General features: G+C 46.2%; 8 protein-coding genes across 8 annotated transcripts; 5 read left to right on the plus strand and 3 right to left on the minus strand.

Moving 5' to 3' along the window:
* Window positions 1–341: 341 nt before the first annotated feature.
* Window positions 342–1,726, plus strand: K444DRAFT_589371 (uncharacterized protein; the record flags this gene model as incomplete). Its single annotated transcript, XM_024878104.1, has 3 exons — window positions 342–826; window positions 880–1,592; window positions 1,641–1,726. The coding sequence occupies 3 exons, from the start codon at window positions 342–344 to the stop codon at window positions 1,724–1,726; spliced, it is 1,284 nt and encodes a 427-aa protein (XP_024737118.1).
* A 1,746-nt stretch (window positions 1,727–3,472) lies between these two features.
* K444DRAFT_629617 (uncharacterized protein) lies at window positions 3,473–3,958 on the minus strand (the record flags this gene model as incomplete). The annotated part of the gene is made up of 1 exon (XM_024883083.1): window positions 3,473–3,958. One exon carries the CDS (start codon window positions 3,956–3,958, stop codon window positions 3,473–3,475), a length of 486 nt encoding a protein of 161 aa, XP_024737119.1.
* A 364-nt stretch (window positions 3,959–4,322) lies between these two features.
* K444DRAFT_629618 (uncharacterized protein) lies at window positions 4,323–5,073 on the minus strand (the record flags this gene model as incomplete). Its single annotated transcript, XM_024883084.1, has 2 exons — window positions 4,323–4,967; window positions 5,053–5,073. 2 exons carry the CDS (start codon window positions 5,071–5,073, stop codon window positions 4,323–4,325), a joined length of 666 nt encoding a protein of 221 aa, XP_024737120.1.
* Window positions 5,074–5,344: 271 nt separating this feature from the next.
* On the minus strand, window positions 5,345–6,130 carry K444DRAFT_663398 (uncharacterized protein). The gene is made up of 3 exons (XM_024886828.1): window positions 5,808–6,130; window positions 5,691–5,761; window positions 5,345–5,641 (listed from the first exon to the last, which is right to left on the minus strand). Exons 1-3 carry the CDS (start codon window positions 5,989–5,991, stop codon window positions 5,423–5,425), a joined length of 474 nt encoding a protein of 157 aa, XP_024737121.1. The 5' UTR covers window positions 5,992–6,130; the 3' UTR covers window positions 5,345–5,422.
* Window positions 6,131–6,445: 315 nt separating this feature from the next.
* On the plus strand, window positions 6,446–7,137 carry K444DRAFT_612819 (uncharacterized protein). The gene is made up of 2 exons (XM_024880214.1): window positions 6,446–6,855; window positions 6,905–7,137. The coding sequence occupies exons 1-2, from the start codon at window positions 6,494–6,496 to the stop codon at window positions 7,071–7,073; spliced, it is 531 nt and encodes a 176-aa protein (XP_024737122.1). The 5' UTR covers window positions 6,446–6,493; the 3' UTR covers window positions 7,074–7,137.
* A 399-nt stretch (window positions 7,138–7,536) lies between these two features.
* On the plus strand, window positions 7,537–9,722 carry K444DRAFT_722249 (glycoside hydrolase family 18 protein; the record flags this gene model as incomplete). The annotated part of the gene is made up of 3 exons (XM_024888552.1): window positions 7,537–7,670; window positions 7,724–7,825; window positions 7,932–9,722. 3 exons carry the CDS (start codon window positions 7,537–7,539, stop codon window positions 9,595–9,597), a joined length of 1,902 nt encoding a protein of 633 aa, XP_024737123.1. The 3' UTR covers window positions 9,598–9,722.
* A 507-nt stretch (window positions 9,723–10,229) lies between these two features.
* On the plus strand, window positions 10,230–12,763 carry K444DRAFT_629621 (DUF221-domain-containing protein; the record flags this gene model as incomplete). The annotated part of the gene is made up of 3 exons (XM_024883085.1): window positions 10,230–10,396; window positions 10,441–12,065; window positions 12,120–12,763. The coding sequence occupies 3 exons, from the start codon at window positions 10,230–10,232 to the stop codon at window positions 12,761–12,763; spliced, it is 2,436 nt and encodes an 811-aa protein (XP_024737124.1).
* Window positions 12,764–15,822: 3,059 nt separating this feature from the next.
* Window positions 15,823–16,701, plus strand: K444DRAFT_629622 (uncharacterized protein; the record flags this gene model as incomplete). Its single annotated transcript, XM_024883086.1, has 3 exons — window positions 15,823–15,978; window positions 16,111–16,476; window positions 16,564–16,701. The coding sequence occupies 3 exons, from the start codon at window positions 15,823–15,825 to the stop codon at window positions 16,699–16,701; spliced, it is 660 nt and encodes a 219-aa protein (XP_024737125.1).
* Between the last annotated feature and the right edge of the window lie 540 nt (window positions 16,702–17,241).

Consider the following 17,241-nt stretch of genomic DNA (forward strand, 5'->3'; position numbering starts at 1 on the left):
AGCCTGTGTCACCTATTATATGGTGTCAGCAGCTATTAGATGATCCCTGTAGTAGATGATCCCTGTAGTAGATGATCTCTGTAGTAGATGATCTCTGCAGTAGATGATCCCTGTAGTAGATGATCTCTGTAGTAGATGATCCCTGCCGGGTACGACTGAGTCACCCTCCCCATCTTCCAAGCCCTCAAAAATTGGATGGCTGTAATGCCGCGTATTCTCATTCTTGGACACGTATTTTACAGTTCCATTCACTCTCATTGAAAGTTCTTCTTCCTCTCAAACATTATATAATCATGTCGCTCACATCGTTTTTGCACTGGCTGCTTTCGAAGTTTGGCAGCATGGATGTCCCATCACGGTATTCATTTATTTCTGGATGTATCTTTGTAGCGCGGTTATTGGGTTATGGTATCTGTCGTGTTCTCAACGTTAGGTGGCCATTAACCACATCCTTTGTCAACAGACACCTCATCTATCCGCACATCCTTCCCCGTAACTCGTTCATAGGGACAGCGACGCGATTTCAGGTCTTAATTGTATCTCTCTACCTCGTCGCCAACACTCTCATTGTTGTCATCGGGGGGCCAAGAGCCCAGATGAGCTCACGCGCGTCTACCATGTCAATCATCAACCTAATTCCGCTCCTCTGTGGCTCGCGACTTAGCCTTGTGACAAAATTGGCCGGAATTTCACTTCGTGCCAGTATTGGCTCTCATCAGTGGTTCGGCAGGACCGCGATCGCACAGATGTTGTTGCATACGGCCATCTCATTGACAGGAAGTTCTCCGTTCACATGGACAGCGAGTAATATCAATGGGGCTGTGGTGTGTTCTGCTCCTGCTCCAGTGAGACGCCGGTTGATGTGTTGCAATAGGCAAGCTCTGCTTCCGGATTCATATTTCTCCTCTCGATTTGCATTGTGAGGCGTGTGCTGTATGAATGGTTCTTGAATTCGCATCTGCTCTTATCTGTGGTGGTTTTGATAGCCATCTGGCGCCACATATCTTCGAAGAAACCGGCGGAGTTGTTCTTAAGGATTGGCATGTATCTGTGGACCATCGTGACGACCGTTCACTGGATTTTGTTTGCAAAGAGGAACTTTGTCTTTGGTCGACCATTCGCAACAGCCGTGGCGGTGAGGCATTACGGCAAGTCGAATCGGTTACTAGTTGATCCGTCACACGTATTGCAGGTGGACATTACCGTCCCGAGGCCGTGGCGTGTTGAGGCTGGCCAGTCCGTTTTCCTCTCAATCCCCAAACTTGGCATTTTCACCGGGCTTCGCGGCCACCCTTTCACGATTTGCTGGTGGGAGCGGGACCGGAAAGGCTTGACAATATCTCTCTTGGTGAAGCCGAGGGCGGGTTTTACTGCGGAGCTCGACAGACATGCGAATAGAAAACTCCTCGCGTTCATTGATGGGCCGTATGGCGTCCGATATGACTTCGGACAGTACGGGACGGTAATTATGTTTGCGACGGGGATCGGCATTGCGGGCCTCATACCATATATCAAGGATCTGATTAGTGGATATAATAACTGCGCGGTGAAGACGCATCGCATCCGACTAGTTTGGGAGATCAAAGAGCAATGTGAGTGACATTATTGCTCGATCCGTGCCGATATCTTACCGATATTAGGTCAAGAGGATTGGGTGAAACATTGGATGGACGAGCTCTTGGCCAGCGACACAGGATACGTACAACATCCCGTGTCCAATGCATGATGCCGCTGACCCTCCGTTGATCCTCGACATTTCTATCCATGCGCCGGATGCGGAGAAAGACAAACCGTATGGTAGTCACTCTAGGATCCTGGAGACCTCAGTTCCACCAAACGTAGTGAAGATTCTTGATGCCGAATTCGAAGACCGGAGAGGACGGATCATGGTATCCCGTAAGCGCCGACTCTAAAAAATCATGCCCTGCTCGATGCACTGACCATTGTGTAACCTTGAAAGTTTGCGCGGACACGGCCATCACCGACAAAGCCCGAAAACATGTACGGGAGAAGAAGAATAAGTGGGTACGGCTTGTTGAGTTGGACTTCCAGCCGTCTTTGTGGGAGACGGGTCGGCTGTTCTCTTCGGATATGGATTTTCAGTGCGAAGGATAATCCTTGCACAATATTGGACAGCAATTAGAGGATTGGATGGGGGGTTTAACTAAAAGCGTCTAGTTGCAAAATTAAACTTTGGTTCCCACTATTTGAGTTTGATAGTAGGCAGCGCACGTGGCCTTTTAAATGTGGGTCGCAATTAACCGCTGGACCTTGTGCCAGCCTCTGTTCCGGCCTCTGCAGAAATGAGCTTGTAAGCTTTGGCGCAGCACTATGCTGCGTCTACAAACGGATCCCCTAGGCGCCGCTTAAGTTAATTCAGACGTCCCTGAAGACAAACCAATAAGTGTGGGAACAACGTGAATTAAGAGAAAAGAAAAATAGAATGAATATGCGACTCTAATCTAGATCCGAGATTGACCGGGTTCTCCCTCCCATTTCCGATCACAGTCACTTTAGTGAAACCCTCCACGGCGCCAAACACTACGCGGCAAGCAGAACGGTTAGCCTATATCCTGGTTTGTGACGGGCGAGCTAATCTCGGCCCTGACGTTGAGGCAGTTCAAAAACTCGGGCCAAGGTGATCACCTTTCTTTTAGTGCGCACATTAAGACGGGGGAAGTATGGCCGAAGGTCGTCCACTTCGGGACGAAAGCCGCAGGTGGTCCTTTGAGGCAGCCCACTTTGGATGACCCCTTTTAGATGAGGGTGGTGTTGAAGATGATCCTCTTCGGATAGTGTTTTTGGACCGCCGTTTTAGATCATCTATTGAGTCAAGGAATAAGCCACATGAAAGATCACCTCTTGGATGGTACCAAACTTCGAGCCTGCTTATTTCCCGTAGTTTATGAATATGACAGGAGAGTATTTTAACGCACACAACCTTGCTGAAACTTCCTATACAAACTATATTCCACTCGAGACTACCGATTTATCAAAAGTGAGACCTCTCGCTGAATATATAGCTCACTAGTAAACTCAAGAGAAATCCAGGACAACACCACCACTGTAGTAATGCCTTGGCGTTGGCGTTGTTGTTCTTGCGACAATTCGCAAACCGTCGATTTCGAAAACAATACCTGCAAGCTCTCTAAATGCTATCACGCTAGATGTTCGGAATGCGAAACCCGATTTCTCGACTACACACTTACCACAGCTTGTGTTCCTGTCGATGCTGCACAGAGATCCGTAACTATTCTACTAATCTTGGATGGTATGTACAACGCAAAACAGAATATCAGAAGGACTTTCCTTAACACTCTTTAGACTGACTCACCGAGACGATGACTGGATGTTAAAGGATCTTCAAATAAGACGTCGGATTTCGGATGCTCTACTGGAAGATGCAGTTTCCGATGTAAAAGTCAATCTCAATTTTATTCCAATCCTATTCCGAATGCCTAAATCCGTGTTCTTAGATCAACAACTCCCCTTCGAATTCCTTTTCATTATATTCTATCCCCCAAAATTCCATCCAGGCCTTCTCTGCCTTCACCTCACGCCGCACCGAATCCTGTAGGCCCTGGTGAAGTTGAATCATAATTTCATGCAAGCGGTCAGAGTTGTGATCAAGGTAAAGCACCAGGAAAAGCTGCTGATAGACATCATAGCCTGTTTCACGGAGCCTTTGTAGGTTCTCAAAGCTCTGGCGGTAGAACTGGACCTCTTGACGCAAATGACCCAGATCCTTGGTGAGCTCTTCGACCCTAGCATAGAGGTTTGGGAATTGACTGTGCTTTGCGAGTTGAATCCTTTGTGAAGAAAATTCAAGTACTGATGTTGACCCGTTTTGAAGACGAATTAGGTGATCAAGCCTGTTAACTTCTGGCGGCTTCGCAGGTGGTGGGACAAGAGGGGCAGAGTTTTTGAGGGGATTACGTGGAATCGATAGCAGGGGCATCACTGAGCATTTGCTGCAGCGTGTCAATGTGAGTGAAAACGAATGCGGCATGAGAGAGGACTGTTCGGCGTACTATTATACACTGCTCATGGAGAGCCTCATTCAACAACCTTGATATTGGTGGCCTATTAAGAAGTGATGGTCACCCACTCACCATGGCATAACGAAGTTGATGGTGGGTCAAGTCTGCCCTGAGTCATTGACGGTGAAGAAATAGATATCCGGCAGATTCTGCCAGACCTGGATAAAAACGCTTGCAATTTACTTTATTTGTTGTGAAGGTTTTAATCATGCGTTGCATTTCTAATTGCGTATTTAAACCTAATAGCAACCTCTACTAAGAACCCTCATCGAGTCGAAGAAATTAAGACTTGCCACTTAAGGTCAAGCGACATTCCTTAGCTGCAGGGCGACTTGTTCTTTTCTTCGTCGCTTTGCTTCTCTTGTGTCCACCAGCCCCTTCTATGGCTGACCCTGCAATGCTCGACTGGGTTTCGGCGTCATGAAGAGGATGAGCTACCAGTTGTCTCTCGTCCTGGTCTGAATGCTTCGGCCGGGATGAACGGCTGGCACATGTTTCCGGCGATGCTTCCGACGGTATTGAACTCTCTTTGCCCAGAGAAGCCTTCTCTGATGCCATGGCCTGCGGGAACACCTGGATGACTCCAGAGTTCGAAGCTGCTTGCATTGTGGCAACCTGACTACTGAGACTGTCTGCAATCTCACCACTGCGCACTGCCTCTCTGAATACTTGCTCGAGCAGCTCCATTGTTTCATTGTGCCTCTCACGCTCGAAAGTAAGTGCTTCTTGAGATGCTCGATGATCCAGACGTTCTTGGTTAATTGTTTCCCAGCTAGCGGCGAGAGAAGCTTCACACTGAGTCAAAGCATGGTAGAACCGCGATGCGAGATCCTTGGCTTCTTCTACATTATGCTCTAGCCTCCGAGCGTACCCATCCGCTGATTCCACTCTCAAGTAGAAGTCATGCAAGAAATCCCACGTAGATCTCTCGTGACATATTCTACATTGAGTGGTGTTTGCGACCGTTAATTTGAATGTTAGCAGCTTCTCTTCTCTACGAGCGGGAGCTTACTGGAAGGTCCGGTTGAGACATTAAGAAAAACCCTGTGTAAAGTAACTCGAGAACGATATCTGTTGGCTATTGAACAACTAGATTAACCCTACTTATAATACGAAGAGTTCTTAGCACGGCTTACAAAATGTGGACTGCCTTAAAATTGGGAGACCATCTCGGCTGCCCTCTTGAATCGTACGGTGGATAATGAATGATTCATCTAGTGGGGCTATAGGACACAGGAGATGATCGTGATCGCAATGCAAGCACCATTCATGGAGGGGTCTAACGGAAACACAAAATAAATATTGCGGTACATCATCAAACTTATTGAAATTAGAGCTTCCCGTATCCTCGCCAGCTCGCTGAGCCCCCTCTGAGTCTGTGCTTATTGGCCTCGAGTTTCACCTCTTAAGTAATCCAAATAATTCCTCAACGCCACTCTATCCTCTTCCGCACATTGCACACCGGAAATATCTGCCCCTCCTACTATCGATGACCATTTGGAGGTCTCAAAGACGCCGCTGGCATGTCGTCGTGCCTCTGCGATTAAGGGATGAAGGGGAATGAAGATGCCCAGCTCCGGCATGCTCCAGGCGTATCTCATCTAGGAGGATCAGCAGAGTTTTAGAACTATGCTATGCTGGCAAACTTACTTCGTCAAACTGAGGAGAAGGAATCGAGGGACGCTCTTCCGATGGCGCCGACGTTGTGTCTCTGTCGCGACCTTTTTGAACTTAGCGTAACATACACAAGAGTACAGGTTTACCTACCACGCGTTGCGTTTAGACCAAGGTCTTTTAATTTGGCTTTTATGCCATTAATTGTACGGCTTTGATGATTCCTTTTGCCAAACTCTTCAGCAATTTGTGCGAGCTGCGCACTCGGCATCTCGGATCGTATTTGTCTCAATAGTGATAGCTCTGATTCATCCCATATGGATCGGTTTGCAGACATGTTTGACGCAGAATGAGCTTGATGGGCGGCGGGTGTTTGCGGGTCGTCAAAAGCTATGGAGGAACTGTACAAGAATCTCCCACTGGATATGCCGGCTAGATTGGAGGTAGTTTGTCAGTTACTTCACTTCTGCTTGTTCATCGTAGCAGCGTAGGACGGATCCGCCCCCGGCATATTACCAGGGTAAAGTTCACCCTAACCAAAGCTCCACTCCCAACCGCCGACGAGTTTGCCGCCCAGTAGTCAGGCCTGCAGAATTATGGCGATCGCAAGCAGACGCCGAGCCGTCACCGTTATACAGGGGGTTAACGGAGAAATGTGATGCGCGGCGGCCGATTATTGCGGGGCACTTTCGTCACCCGAGATGATCCAGGATCATCTCATTAAAAGGGGGGTCATCCACATGACTCGCTGGATGGTATATATAGGAGCCTGATTTCATCACCGATCACGACACTCGCATCTACAACCAAATTCTACGAACCTGGCGAATTCTACAAACATGGCGAATTCTACAAACATGGCGAATTCTACAACCATGGCGAATTCTACAAACGACAGGGCTTGGGATGATTTTATTCGAAGCATGCCATCTCCCACCGCAATACTCGAAGAACCATTCGCACCGGATTCTCAACCTTTGAGCGACATCGCCTTCCCGGAAGCGGGGGACTTATCTAACGCTCGAGATTGGTTCTCAAGCAACCTGGCCCTGGCATCCTCTCCACGCCCTCCAAAGGTGCCATCGAGAGCAACCAATGACTCTTTCCCGGCTCGACGAAGCAATCAACTTTACGTATCGCGTCCAGAGTTCTACAAAGTGGTTGGGCGTCTTGCTGACAAGTTAACCAAGCTCCAAGAGAGGTGAGTTACGGCGATTTATGTTTGAGGAGACTTGCTGATCCATGACAAGCGTTCAAGAATTGCTTGGGGAACACAAGACAGTATTGGCGAACCACCAAAAGCTTTCTGTTTGGTCGATGGATATGAATGGCGCGATTGCATCTGTTGCCCAACAAATTGTAAGATTGAGAGTGCCTGTTGCCGAGTGGGATATGCCTGAGCAGAGAGAGCAGGCCTGAATCTGCGAAGGGCTAAAGTAGGGACGGACACAGCTGGCGGAGACTAATGGGAAATAATTTGAACTCCTTTCAATCTTAATCGGAATCTTCTTCGCCCTGACTGTGACATTATCTGGACCCAATCTTGGCAGGTGTAGACGTACCGGCATGGTGTTTATTGCTTGTTGGTGTGCGTAGGAATTGTACGAGAATGAACTTCACTCGATGGCTTTGCATTGATAATGCCTAGCAGATAAACCACGCTCTAGATGGTACCAATCGAGTCTGCCTTTAATGGGTGAAAGCGGATGATCGAGGATGGCAGTCAAAAGCTAGATGGCCAGCAGGAAGGCGATGGTAGCTCAAGAAAATCAGCAGTCTTTTTTAGGCTGATCCACTTGGACGACCTGAATTCATTTATATCAAGGACGGCTTCCCCTAATGAGGTCAAAGCTACACTCACTCATCTTTCCAAATCACAACAATGCTTTGGGCCGTTATCCTCGTGCTCTTATCAGCGACGACCGAGCTGGCCACTTGTCATGGCCCCTCGCCAAGGAACGGGTCTGACGTAAGCAGCAACGCTGCCTACATCTCCGTAGCATATTATGTCAACTGGTATTATGGCCCTCGGCATTTTTTTTGTGATCTTCTCTAACACAAAGAGATAGGGCTATTTACGACAGAAAGTTCAACCCGCAAGATCTTCCAGCTGACAAGTTGACGCATGTGCTCTATGCTTTTGCCAATATTTCACCTAACACAGGCGGGGTGTAAGTTTTCATTCAAGCCACTGATGGTGACCCTGCTGTGCCGCTGTTGCTATTCCCACGAATTCCGTTGCTGCCTTTCTCGTTTCTAACTCTATATTACAACTAGATACTTGTCCGATATCTGGGCAGATACAGAGATTCGCCTCTCTGGTGACTCCCGGAACCAGACTGGGCTCAACCTCTATGGCTGCTTCGAGCAATTCTATCTCCTCAAGAAAGCGAACCGAAACCTTAAGGTCCTACTTTCAATAGGAGGTTCCAGTTACTCCTCGAACTTTGCTGCCCCAGCATCCACTAGTTCAGGTCGTTCGACATTTGCCTCAACCGCCGTCTCGCTCGTTGCAAACCTCGGCCTTGATGGCCTGGATATTAATTGGGAAAATATAGCAAGTGATGCAGAGGCAGCGAATATGGTTTTGCTTCTCCAGGCTGTCAGGGAAGCTCTTGACACTTACGGAAACTCGCTGAGCGTGCCATATAATTTTACGCTTACAGTGGCCTCTCCTGCGGGACCTTCAAACTATCAAGCTCTGCATCTTACCGACATGGACCAGTATATTGATTTTTGGAATCTCATGGCCTACGATTATGCTGGAAGCTGGAGTACATTGGCTGCTAATCAAGCAAATCTCTTCTCTTCTGGAAGCAACGCGGCCACTACTCCATTTGACACACGGACGGCAATTGATCACTATACCTCACAGGGAATTGCAGCAAACAAGATCGTGCTTGGCATGCCCGTTTATGGTCGGTCTTTTGAGGCTACTGAGGGTCTTGGGAAACCATTTAATGGTGTGGGAAATGGCACTTGGGAGGCTGGAGTTTATGACTTCAAGTCGCTGCCACTCAGTGGGGCTATAGAGTTTAACGACAACACAACGGGATCCAGCTATAGCTATGATTGTACAAAGGCAGAATTGGTCAGTTATGACACTGTGCTAGTGGCAAAGCAGAAGGCAGCTTGGATCCAGCGGATGGGACTAGGTGGCGCGATGTGGTGGGAAAGCAGCGCGGATGGAATGGGCAATAATAGCTTGATTCTGAACGCCGTTGAGGTTCTTGGTGGGGTTAATGGTTCTGGCCTTCGGAGTTCCCCAAATCAACTGCTTTACCCAAATAGTACCTACGATAATCTTCGAGCTGGAATGCCGGGCTCCAGCTCTGTTCGTACAATGCTAACCTCTACCGGCAAGACGTCCAAAGCATGTACATGTGTCTCCTTATCGACATCTGGCACACTTGCTGCTTTCTTGCCATCAAGGGAGGTACCGACGAGCTATGTTACTTCGGGCCCTAATTCAGCTTCGACTCCAACAGTGGCAACAAGCGGTACAACGGAGAGCACTGCCATCGCCATTAACAGCGAATCCACGTCAAGCACGACAGGGTCTTCATTCTCTTCAGAAGTCACCTCAACCACCATGACAGCAGTGGCTTCTGACAAATCTCGTCAAAGCAGTACGACGACTACTCTCATCGTCCCTGGAAAGAATGGCGTGGCGGGCTGCGCTTACGTTGTGGCCAGTGAATTGGGTGCTGGCGCTATGTGCTCGTCAGACTATTGCAACTGTGGCGGCACCGTTGCTCCTCTACTCACATCGTCTGTCTCAGGCACATTGACTACCAACTGCAACTACGGGACACAACCAGCAGTCAACTCTTGCCCACCGCCCGTCACCCTGGCCACGGTAACCGAAGTTGTTGTCGTTACTTGTACGACATTGAAGCCTGCTCCAGGGAGCTGCAGAGTGGTCACGACACTTTCGTCGTGAACAATATTTAAAGCTCACTCTAATCCAGTCCAGCATTACTACTTGAATTTTTCTGTCAACTGCATTATCCAGCTAAGCGACCCCTCTTCTCTACCAGCTGCACGGCCGCTCGTATTCTAGTTTACCATGTCTTTGTTATTAAGAGATATTTATAGAAATTATTTATTTCAAGTCAATCGCCGCCCTATTTTCTCAAATTGCATCCCTTCATGTTCTAGTTTGGTTATCGGTGACTCCTCCCTTTTAACAAGTTCAAAATTAGCGTTTTTTACCAGCTTTATGTATCAAGGCCGTTAATGTTAAAGATTAGCATATAAACTAAGCGGGTGGAGGTCATCTCAGCAAAGACCAAGTCCAAGGGGATTACGCAGGATCATCCATACAGGATCATCCATACGGGGTCATCCATACAAGATCATCCATACAAGATCATCCATACAGGTTCATCCATACAAGATCATCCATACAAGATCATCCATACAAGATCATCCATATAGGTTCATCCATACTAGTCCAGACTATAGCTCGGGAATGAGTAGAACTGCACCCTGGCCTCATTCTTTTGCGAGTTTTGTGCACTTTCAAGCGGTTATCATTTTCTCGTATCCATTGTTTGCAGTTACAAAGTAACGATGACTAGTAATATCGCCGACATACTAGATAATGCTGCGGGAAAGGCTCAGAAGGCACAGGGCGAGTCCTTAAACACCTTTCTTGCATCTCTCACAACATCAGGAATTACTCTGGGATTCGGGTTCATCTCATACGTATTTCTTAAATACAGGTGCCCAGAACAGTAGTAAGCACAACTGCCTTTGGCAGAAGCATGCGGCTAACCCCCAGTTCGCAACAAACACGCCGGACGTCTAATTCGGGATGGAAACCGGCTTCGCTGTCGCCGCGGATGCTCTTCTTCCAAATGCCAGACCTCCCCTTGAGGCATGCGCCCGGTCTCGATAATTACTTCTTCGATCGTTATTTACAGACAATAACAACAATTTTCCTCCTTCTAGGGCTAACAATACCACCGATCCTCATTCCATTAAATGTGGTTGGCGGCAAGAACGAGGCTGGAGGAGTAAAAGGGCTCGATCGTCTGAGTTTTTCAAATGTTGGCCGCTCGCACACAGACAGGTACTGGGTTCACCTTATAATTGCTATCCTCGTAGTTGCGTTAGTTTGCCGCATACTTCAGCGCGAATTGCAAGAGTACACAAGAATCGAGAGCAGCTTCAGCGTTTCTCGCACATCATCCCTCCTTATCTCGAGCTCGATGCAACATCTCTCTTCCAAGGCCATTCAGCGACACTTTCATAAAACTGCTGGTGGTGTACGCTTTATAACGGCGAATCGGGACTACAGCACCTTACGCGCCAAAGTACGCCGACGTGATGCTTTAATTACAAAGTTAGAGATCGCCGAAACCACTCTTATCATGAAAGCGAACTATAACCAAAAGCTCGGTCGCACGAAGGACGACAGATACAGCCACCCCATTCCGCTATGGACAAAATACCTAGATCAGAAGGACCGCCCATCAATTCGGCTCTCTATAGTTCCATGGCTGCCCCCTTTGCCATTTATTGGAGTGCGGGTCGATGCAATCCGTCATTTCCGTACGGAGTTTGCCAGATCAAACGCCGAGATTGAGTGGGACCAAGAGCACCCATACACATTCCCTCCAACTAACTCCTCCTTTGTTCATTTCAACCAGAGAATCTCAAAGCAGCTTGCGACCATAGCGCTCAAAGCACGAATCCCCCCTTCCTGGACGCTAAAACATGGTACCACTCCAAGCGACACGATATGGGCTCACGTCTCGATCAGTTGGTGGCAGCAGTGTATTCGGACAGCTATCGTCTATATTCTGGTCACGGTGCTTATACTTGGCTTCGCAGTCCCGGTCACAGCCATTGGGTCGCTTTCTCAGATCAAATACCTCGCCAATGCGGTCTCTTGGTTACGATGGGTAGGGACTCTTCCAAACTGGCTTTTAGCGGCTATCCAAGGAGTGCTGCCTCCGTTGCTCGTGGCTGTTATTACAGCCACAGTTCCACTCGTGGTCCGCCTGCTCACAAACATAGAGGGACTTCATTCGCGCCAAGCCACTGAAAACCACATTCAAATCTACTACTTCGCCTTCCTCTTTATCCAGGGGTTTCTTACAATCTCCTTATCAGCAGGTATTACAACCATTATTGGACAATTGGCAAACACGATTCAAGCCGTTCCTGCAGTCCTCGCACAGAATTTGCCCAAGGCGTGTAATTACTTTTTTTCTTATATCATTATGAGTACCTCTACAGCGGCGGTCTCCACTCTTATACATGCCGACCAGCTTCTCAACTTGTTCGTACTTTCCCCGGTGTTCGACAAAACAGCTAGACAGAAGTGGATGAGAGGAGAGAATATAGGCCTACGAAAATGGGGGACATTCATACCGGTCTTTACAAATATTGCATGTATAGGTGGGTTTCTCTTTAGCTATTTTCAAGGCCACTACTAATATAAGAACACTCTAGGTCTCATCTATTCAGTAATCGCTCCACTTATTCTAGTTTTTAGTGTCGTTTATTTTGGAGCGCTCTGGATACTATATCGGTCCTATCCTCCGAAACTCACGGAGTTAGATCTTGGCACCGGCGGCCTGTTTTATCCCACAGCAATACGCCAATTGTTTACCGGCATATATTTCATGGAGTTTTGCTTGGCTGGCTTATTCTTTCTTGTCCGCGACGCCGATGACAGAGCGACATGCACCGCGCAGGCAGTAATTATGGTAGTAGTTACGGCCTTAACTGCATTGTTTCATTATACTCTATATTATAGTTATTGGATACCTTTTTTGCCTCTTCTCGATATTTTCAAGCGGAAAATTAATCCAATTAGCAGTCAAGGCAATGGCCAGCAAGATTGGAGAAGCAGAAAAGAGGTTAAAGAGCTCTCGACTCAAAAGCCAAGGATATTGCAAGCGGATCTTGTTCAAGACGAGGCTCTGAGGTCTTCTCGTCCAGTTATCTGGATTCCGAAGGACGAGTTGGGGATTGCGGATGATGAGATCTCTCATGTAAGGAGAACCCATGATATGTGGATTAGCAATGAAAGTGCATCTCTAGATGAGCGAGGAAATCTGAAATTATGGGGTCCGCCTCCAACTAGAGGATGACGGATGGATGTGGGGGTGAGCAGTGAACCCAGTAGTCGAATAATTGAGTAATAAATCGATTTGAACCTGCTTCCTAAAATTATTTCCTCCTCTTCTTTTCGCGATATCGCCTTTTCCTCCACTCTAGCCCCTACGCCTGTCCGCCCCAAGACTAGAATCCTAGGCAACTGCAACGGGGATCAGTCAACGAGCACTAGCATCGAATTTTTGCAATCATTTCAAACCGAAATCATATTTCCTGTTACTCCGTGCCTAAGCCATCGACGCTGAGTTAGATGTCCCCCGCTCCGGGGAGCTCAGGATACCTGCGCGTACTAGTCAGTGCTTTTGAGAGAAGCCTTAGCCGTGACATCTAACTCTACATTTTGAGTCAATAAAGGATATCACGAATTTGACTAGTAAACTAGACCCCATTAGGCTTAGCAGATTTAGGGGTTATATATTAATATTATAATATTATAATTCTTACTTTTAAATATTAATTACTTTATTAATTTGATATATTAAGTATTTTATATATATTACATAATAATATTATATATTACTAGTAAACTAATACTAATTAGTACTTATAAATTAAAGAAAATTTTAAATTAGTTTTAAAAGCATTTAATGGCCTAAAATAAATCTAGTTTATTTTATATTAAAAAGGGAAATTACTTATTAACTTTATAAAAGTATTTAGTAACTTTGTGACGGCGGGATCGAGGCAATAGCCAGGGCTCAAAGATCCAAGAATCTCATGTATTGAAAATACTAAGCTAAAGAGAAGAAGGAGAGAGAGAGGGAAGAAGGAGGGGATAAAAGGAGGGAAGTACTAGCTAAAACCACTGAAACGCCGGCTAGCTAGGTGAAACTAGTCATGTGACAGCCACCCCCCTTTGGCCCCAGCCAGCGCCGTTACAAACTTATAAAGAAGATATTTAGTTCTTACTAATTAATAAGCGATTAGCCATTTAATTAATTAATTATTTAACTTCTATTATCTTTTAAAACTAACTTCTTTTAGTTCCAAAACTATTTTCTTAGTAATTATTCTTTTTACTTATATAATACCCGAACTTATAAGTGTGATGGGCACACGTGATGGCGCATGGACAGGTGTCAGATGTCGTGGATCTAGTTTCCTATTTTGGGTACAGCTTGCGATCGGAATCGTATGGATCGCATGGGATTTCCTAATTAAGTAAAGGGCTTCGCATGCCTGGCTAAGCACTAGGGAATATATAGGGAGACGCTCCTAGCTTTGGAAGGGGCATCGATTAGTCTCTTGTTGGAATCAATTCTTGGAATCAGTTACACTTGCAAGCGTCACTCCGCAGCTTACTTACCTTGACTACTTGTGCATCACCCTGCTATTACGTGCCTCACAATAAGGCCCTTTTTCCGAAATATATATATCTTACTTTTAAAGCTCTTTAATTACAACTTCGATTTTTTTATTAAGTCAAACCCTTTAAACTTTAGACCCTCTCGAAATTATAATATTTTACTGAGACTAGTAGAACCATATGCGATAGTATCCCGAACCAAACTCGTCGGTCCGATTTTGGTCAAAAATTGTTACACGTGACAACGGCACCTCGCTTCGGCGTGTTGGAACTGAGTGTACGCTGGTACACTGTAGTTTATATACCAGATGTATATATAGAGTGCTTACCCCGCGTGAGCTGAAAAATCAAGTCGTCAACCTCCAAAACATTGCAACACGGCGCTAGACGCTGCCCTACCAAATGTGCCCTTTGCCTCTAATGTCGCTAATATAGTTTTCCACGCTCTCTATTATTGACTCTCTACTATATATTACTTTATCTATACTAGTACTTGTTATATTAGCTTTATATTTCCGTTAATCGAGCATTTTATTATCCGCTAATTATGAGATAAGGTCCTGCTATCCTCTACGAGTTAGCCGTCTCGTAAACGAAGTTCAAAATATTATAAAGTCAGGATAAGTTATAGCAATAATAGGGAATAGGAAAAGGTACTAGCTTGAAAATTCGCGAAGATATAAGCAAGGATAAGAAGGGGAAGCCTGTTATGTGAGCTTATAGCACGTTTAGGTAATAGTTATATCTATCTTACTAATTATGATTCCAAAGAAGGGCGAAGAATTTCCGAGGCTCGAGAGAGTTTAGCGGGGCAACTCGTGCAAATTCAATATTACTAGAAGAGAATTAATAAACTTGAGATTATAGAGAGAAATTGCATGCGGGAAGAGTTACGATAATAGTTAGAATTAGCTAAAAAGCTTTATTAGAGTTAGCAGATAATAGAGACTCTTGAAAGGATAATTACAGATTACAAATCTGCTCGCAAAATGCAAGTTATATTCGCAAAGCAGTACCAAGATTAACGAGGGATAATAGATAAATTAGAGAAATATTACTTAATAATTACAGAATTCGAGTATAGGATCTCGGAATATAAGTCTGAGAGTAATAGGCAAGCATTAGCGGCAGAGTTATTATAATAGTAGCTTGCTATATATTTATAATAAGTAATAATAGAATTAGAAGTACTATAGTCGAGAATTACTTAATAAGAAAAGGGTAACTTATAAAGGCCAGAAGATATTAATACCGGAGTAATGTCTTAAGGCTTCTAAGAAAGAGTTACCAAATTAGAACTCGTTAGTTAATAGCAGGCCAAAGACCTAAGGAATTCCAAAGAAGTAGCCACTATTAAGGGTAGGACCTTGGATATAATACTTGCAAAGATCAAGGAGACTAGAGAAGGAGTGGAGAAGATAAGTATAGCCTTCTCAGGACGACTCCAGCTTGAGCCCAACTATAAAGACGGTGATTGCGAGACGATCCATTCGGATGAACTTCAATTTGAAGATATTCCTTCGGCGGAGGCGCAATTTAATGAGATTAAAGACCTGAAAAAGTCGATTGCCAAGTTCATTGCTCTCTATAGCCAGAATAACCTAGCGCATGATGAAAATGCTCGCGTGAAGATTCTCGAGTGGCAGAAGCTGGTCCCGGGCGAGCGGCTCGCTATTCACGGATGGAACAGGCGCTGGAGTCGAAACAGGGACCCCGGATCTCAAGCAAATGCTCGCAGTCGTGAGCAGACGGGCAGGAGTCTTGGAACAAGAAGGTCGGGCTGTCCATGACCTCCAAGCAGAACTGGACATGGTAAGGGCAGCCGCCGAGAGCCAACGGCAAAAGGCGGAACGTGTCGAATGGCTCGAGGGGGAGCTCGCGGAGGTGAAGAAGCAGTTGTAGCAAGAACAAGTGGCTACTAGGGACCTCGGAGAAAGCCTGAAGACAGCGCGCGACGCCATGCAGAGAGATATAGAGCTTACAAGCGTCCTTAAAGGATAACTAGATACAGCTAAGGCAGAGAATAAAGCACTACTCCAGCAAGGGAAGGCAGCTGTTACAGAGCTTACAGCAGAGTTGGCGACGGTCAAGGCAGACGCTGAAATCTTACAGAAAGAAGCAGAACGAGTTCATGGCCTGGAGACAGAATTAAATGATTTAAGAACAGTATTGCAAGCTATAGGCAAGGCGCAAGAGGAACTGGAGAAGACGAGACAGGACCTAGGAGACTTGAGGCAACTATCAGGCTCGTATATCAAGAAACTGAAATTAGCAAAAGCCGATGCTGAAAAGAGGCTAGAAGCCTCTAAGAGTCGAGTGACAGGCCTGGAAGAAGACCTGGAAGTAGCGCGGCAATCTATTAAGGAGAGAGAAACAGAGTTAGTAGGCCTGAAGCTTGATATCAATAATAATAACGAGCGCATAAGGTTATTAAAGGCATAACAGTTTGAGACGAGCTGTCTGATATAGCTGGAGAGAGAGAAGAAGAAACTCGAGGCCGAGCAGAAGGAGATTCAAGCTGCGGTGGCCGAGGCAAAAGCCTCAAGCAGCCAGGATCTTGGGGAACTCATGCAGCAGGAAGCGCATGTCGATGCCAGTCTCTCATAGGTCGAAGAGAAAATGGTGATAACGGGATTGGATGTTATGAGATATGCGAAGTATAAAGTACGCTTCGAAAGTTCCAAAACCGGCCGCCAGACAGGCGTTGACTATGTTCTCGTGGAAGACCTAGGGAAGAAGTTTGAGGAATTGCGTAATCAGGTCATTTATTGTTTCGTAAACGATACCATGACAGTGGTAGAGCTCGGGAAATACAAAGACTTCCTAGCAAATCAAAAGCATCTCGCTGACCACGGGGAATTCTTCTACTGTGGCTATAATCCACCTCGGAAGAGACATCGCGGTCTGGATAATGCGGGAGAAGATTTGAAGAGTACTGCAGGACCCAGAGCACAGGGACTAGCAAGACTTCGCGCCAAGTCCAAAGAACCTCGCCGCTGATCTCGAGTTCATCGTCTTTTGTATGTGTTTCGAGGTAGGAGGGAGGATAGGCCGTAGCGATGGCGATACGACCATTAAGGGGTACTTTTTCCGTTGTATCAAGTAGAAGGTGGCCTGTTTTGTGGTTCGTGTGCTGTACTTGTTCTT

Source organism: Hyaloscypha bicolor, assembly GCF_002865645.1.
Source record: "Hyaloscypha bicolor E unplaced genomic scaffold K444scaffold_61, whole genome shotgun sequence".
NCBI lineage: Eukaryota > Fungi > Ascomycota > Leotiomycetes > Helotiales > Hyaloscyphaceae > Hyaloscypha > Hyaloscypha bicolor.

Coding starts and splice junctions, on each gene's coding strand:
- K444DRAFT_663398 (XM_024886828.1), bottom strand. CDS start 5,991: ATGTCTGCAAACCGATCCATATGGGATGAATCAGAGCTATCACTATTG. Junction 5,762..5,807: donor TGGTCTAAACGCAACGCGTG/GTAGGTAAACCT, acceptor AAGTTCAAAAAG/GTCGCGACAGAGACACAACG. Junction 5,642..5,690: donor CTTCTCCTCAGTTTGACGAA/GTAAGTTTGCCA, acceptor TGATCCTCCTAG/ATGAGATACGCCTGGAGCAT.
- K444DRAFT_612819 (XM_024880214.1), top strand. CDS start 6,494: ATGGCGAATTCTACAAACATGGCGAATTCTACAACCATGGCGAATTCT. Junction 6,856..6,904: donor TTAACCAAGCTCCAAGAGAG/GTGAGTTACGGC, acceptor ATCCATGACAAG/CGTTCAAGAATTGCTTGGGG.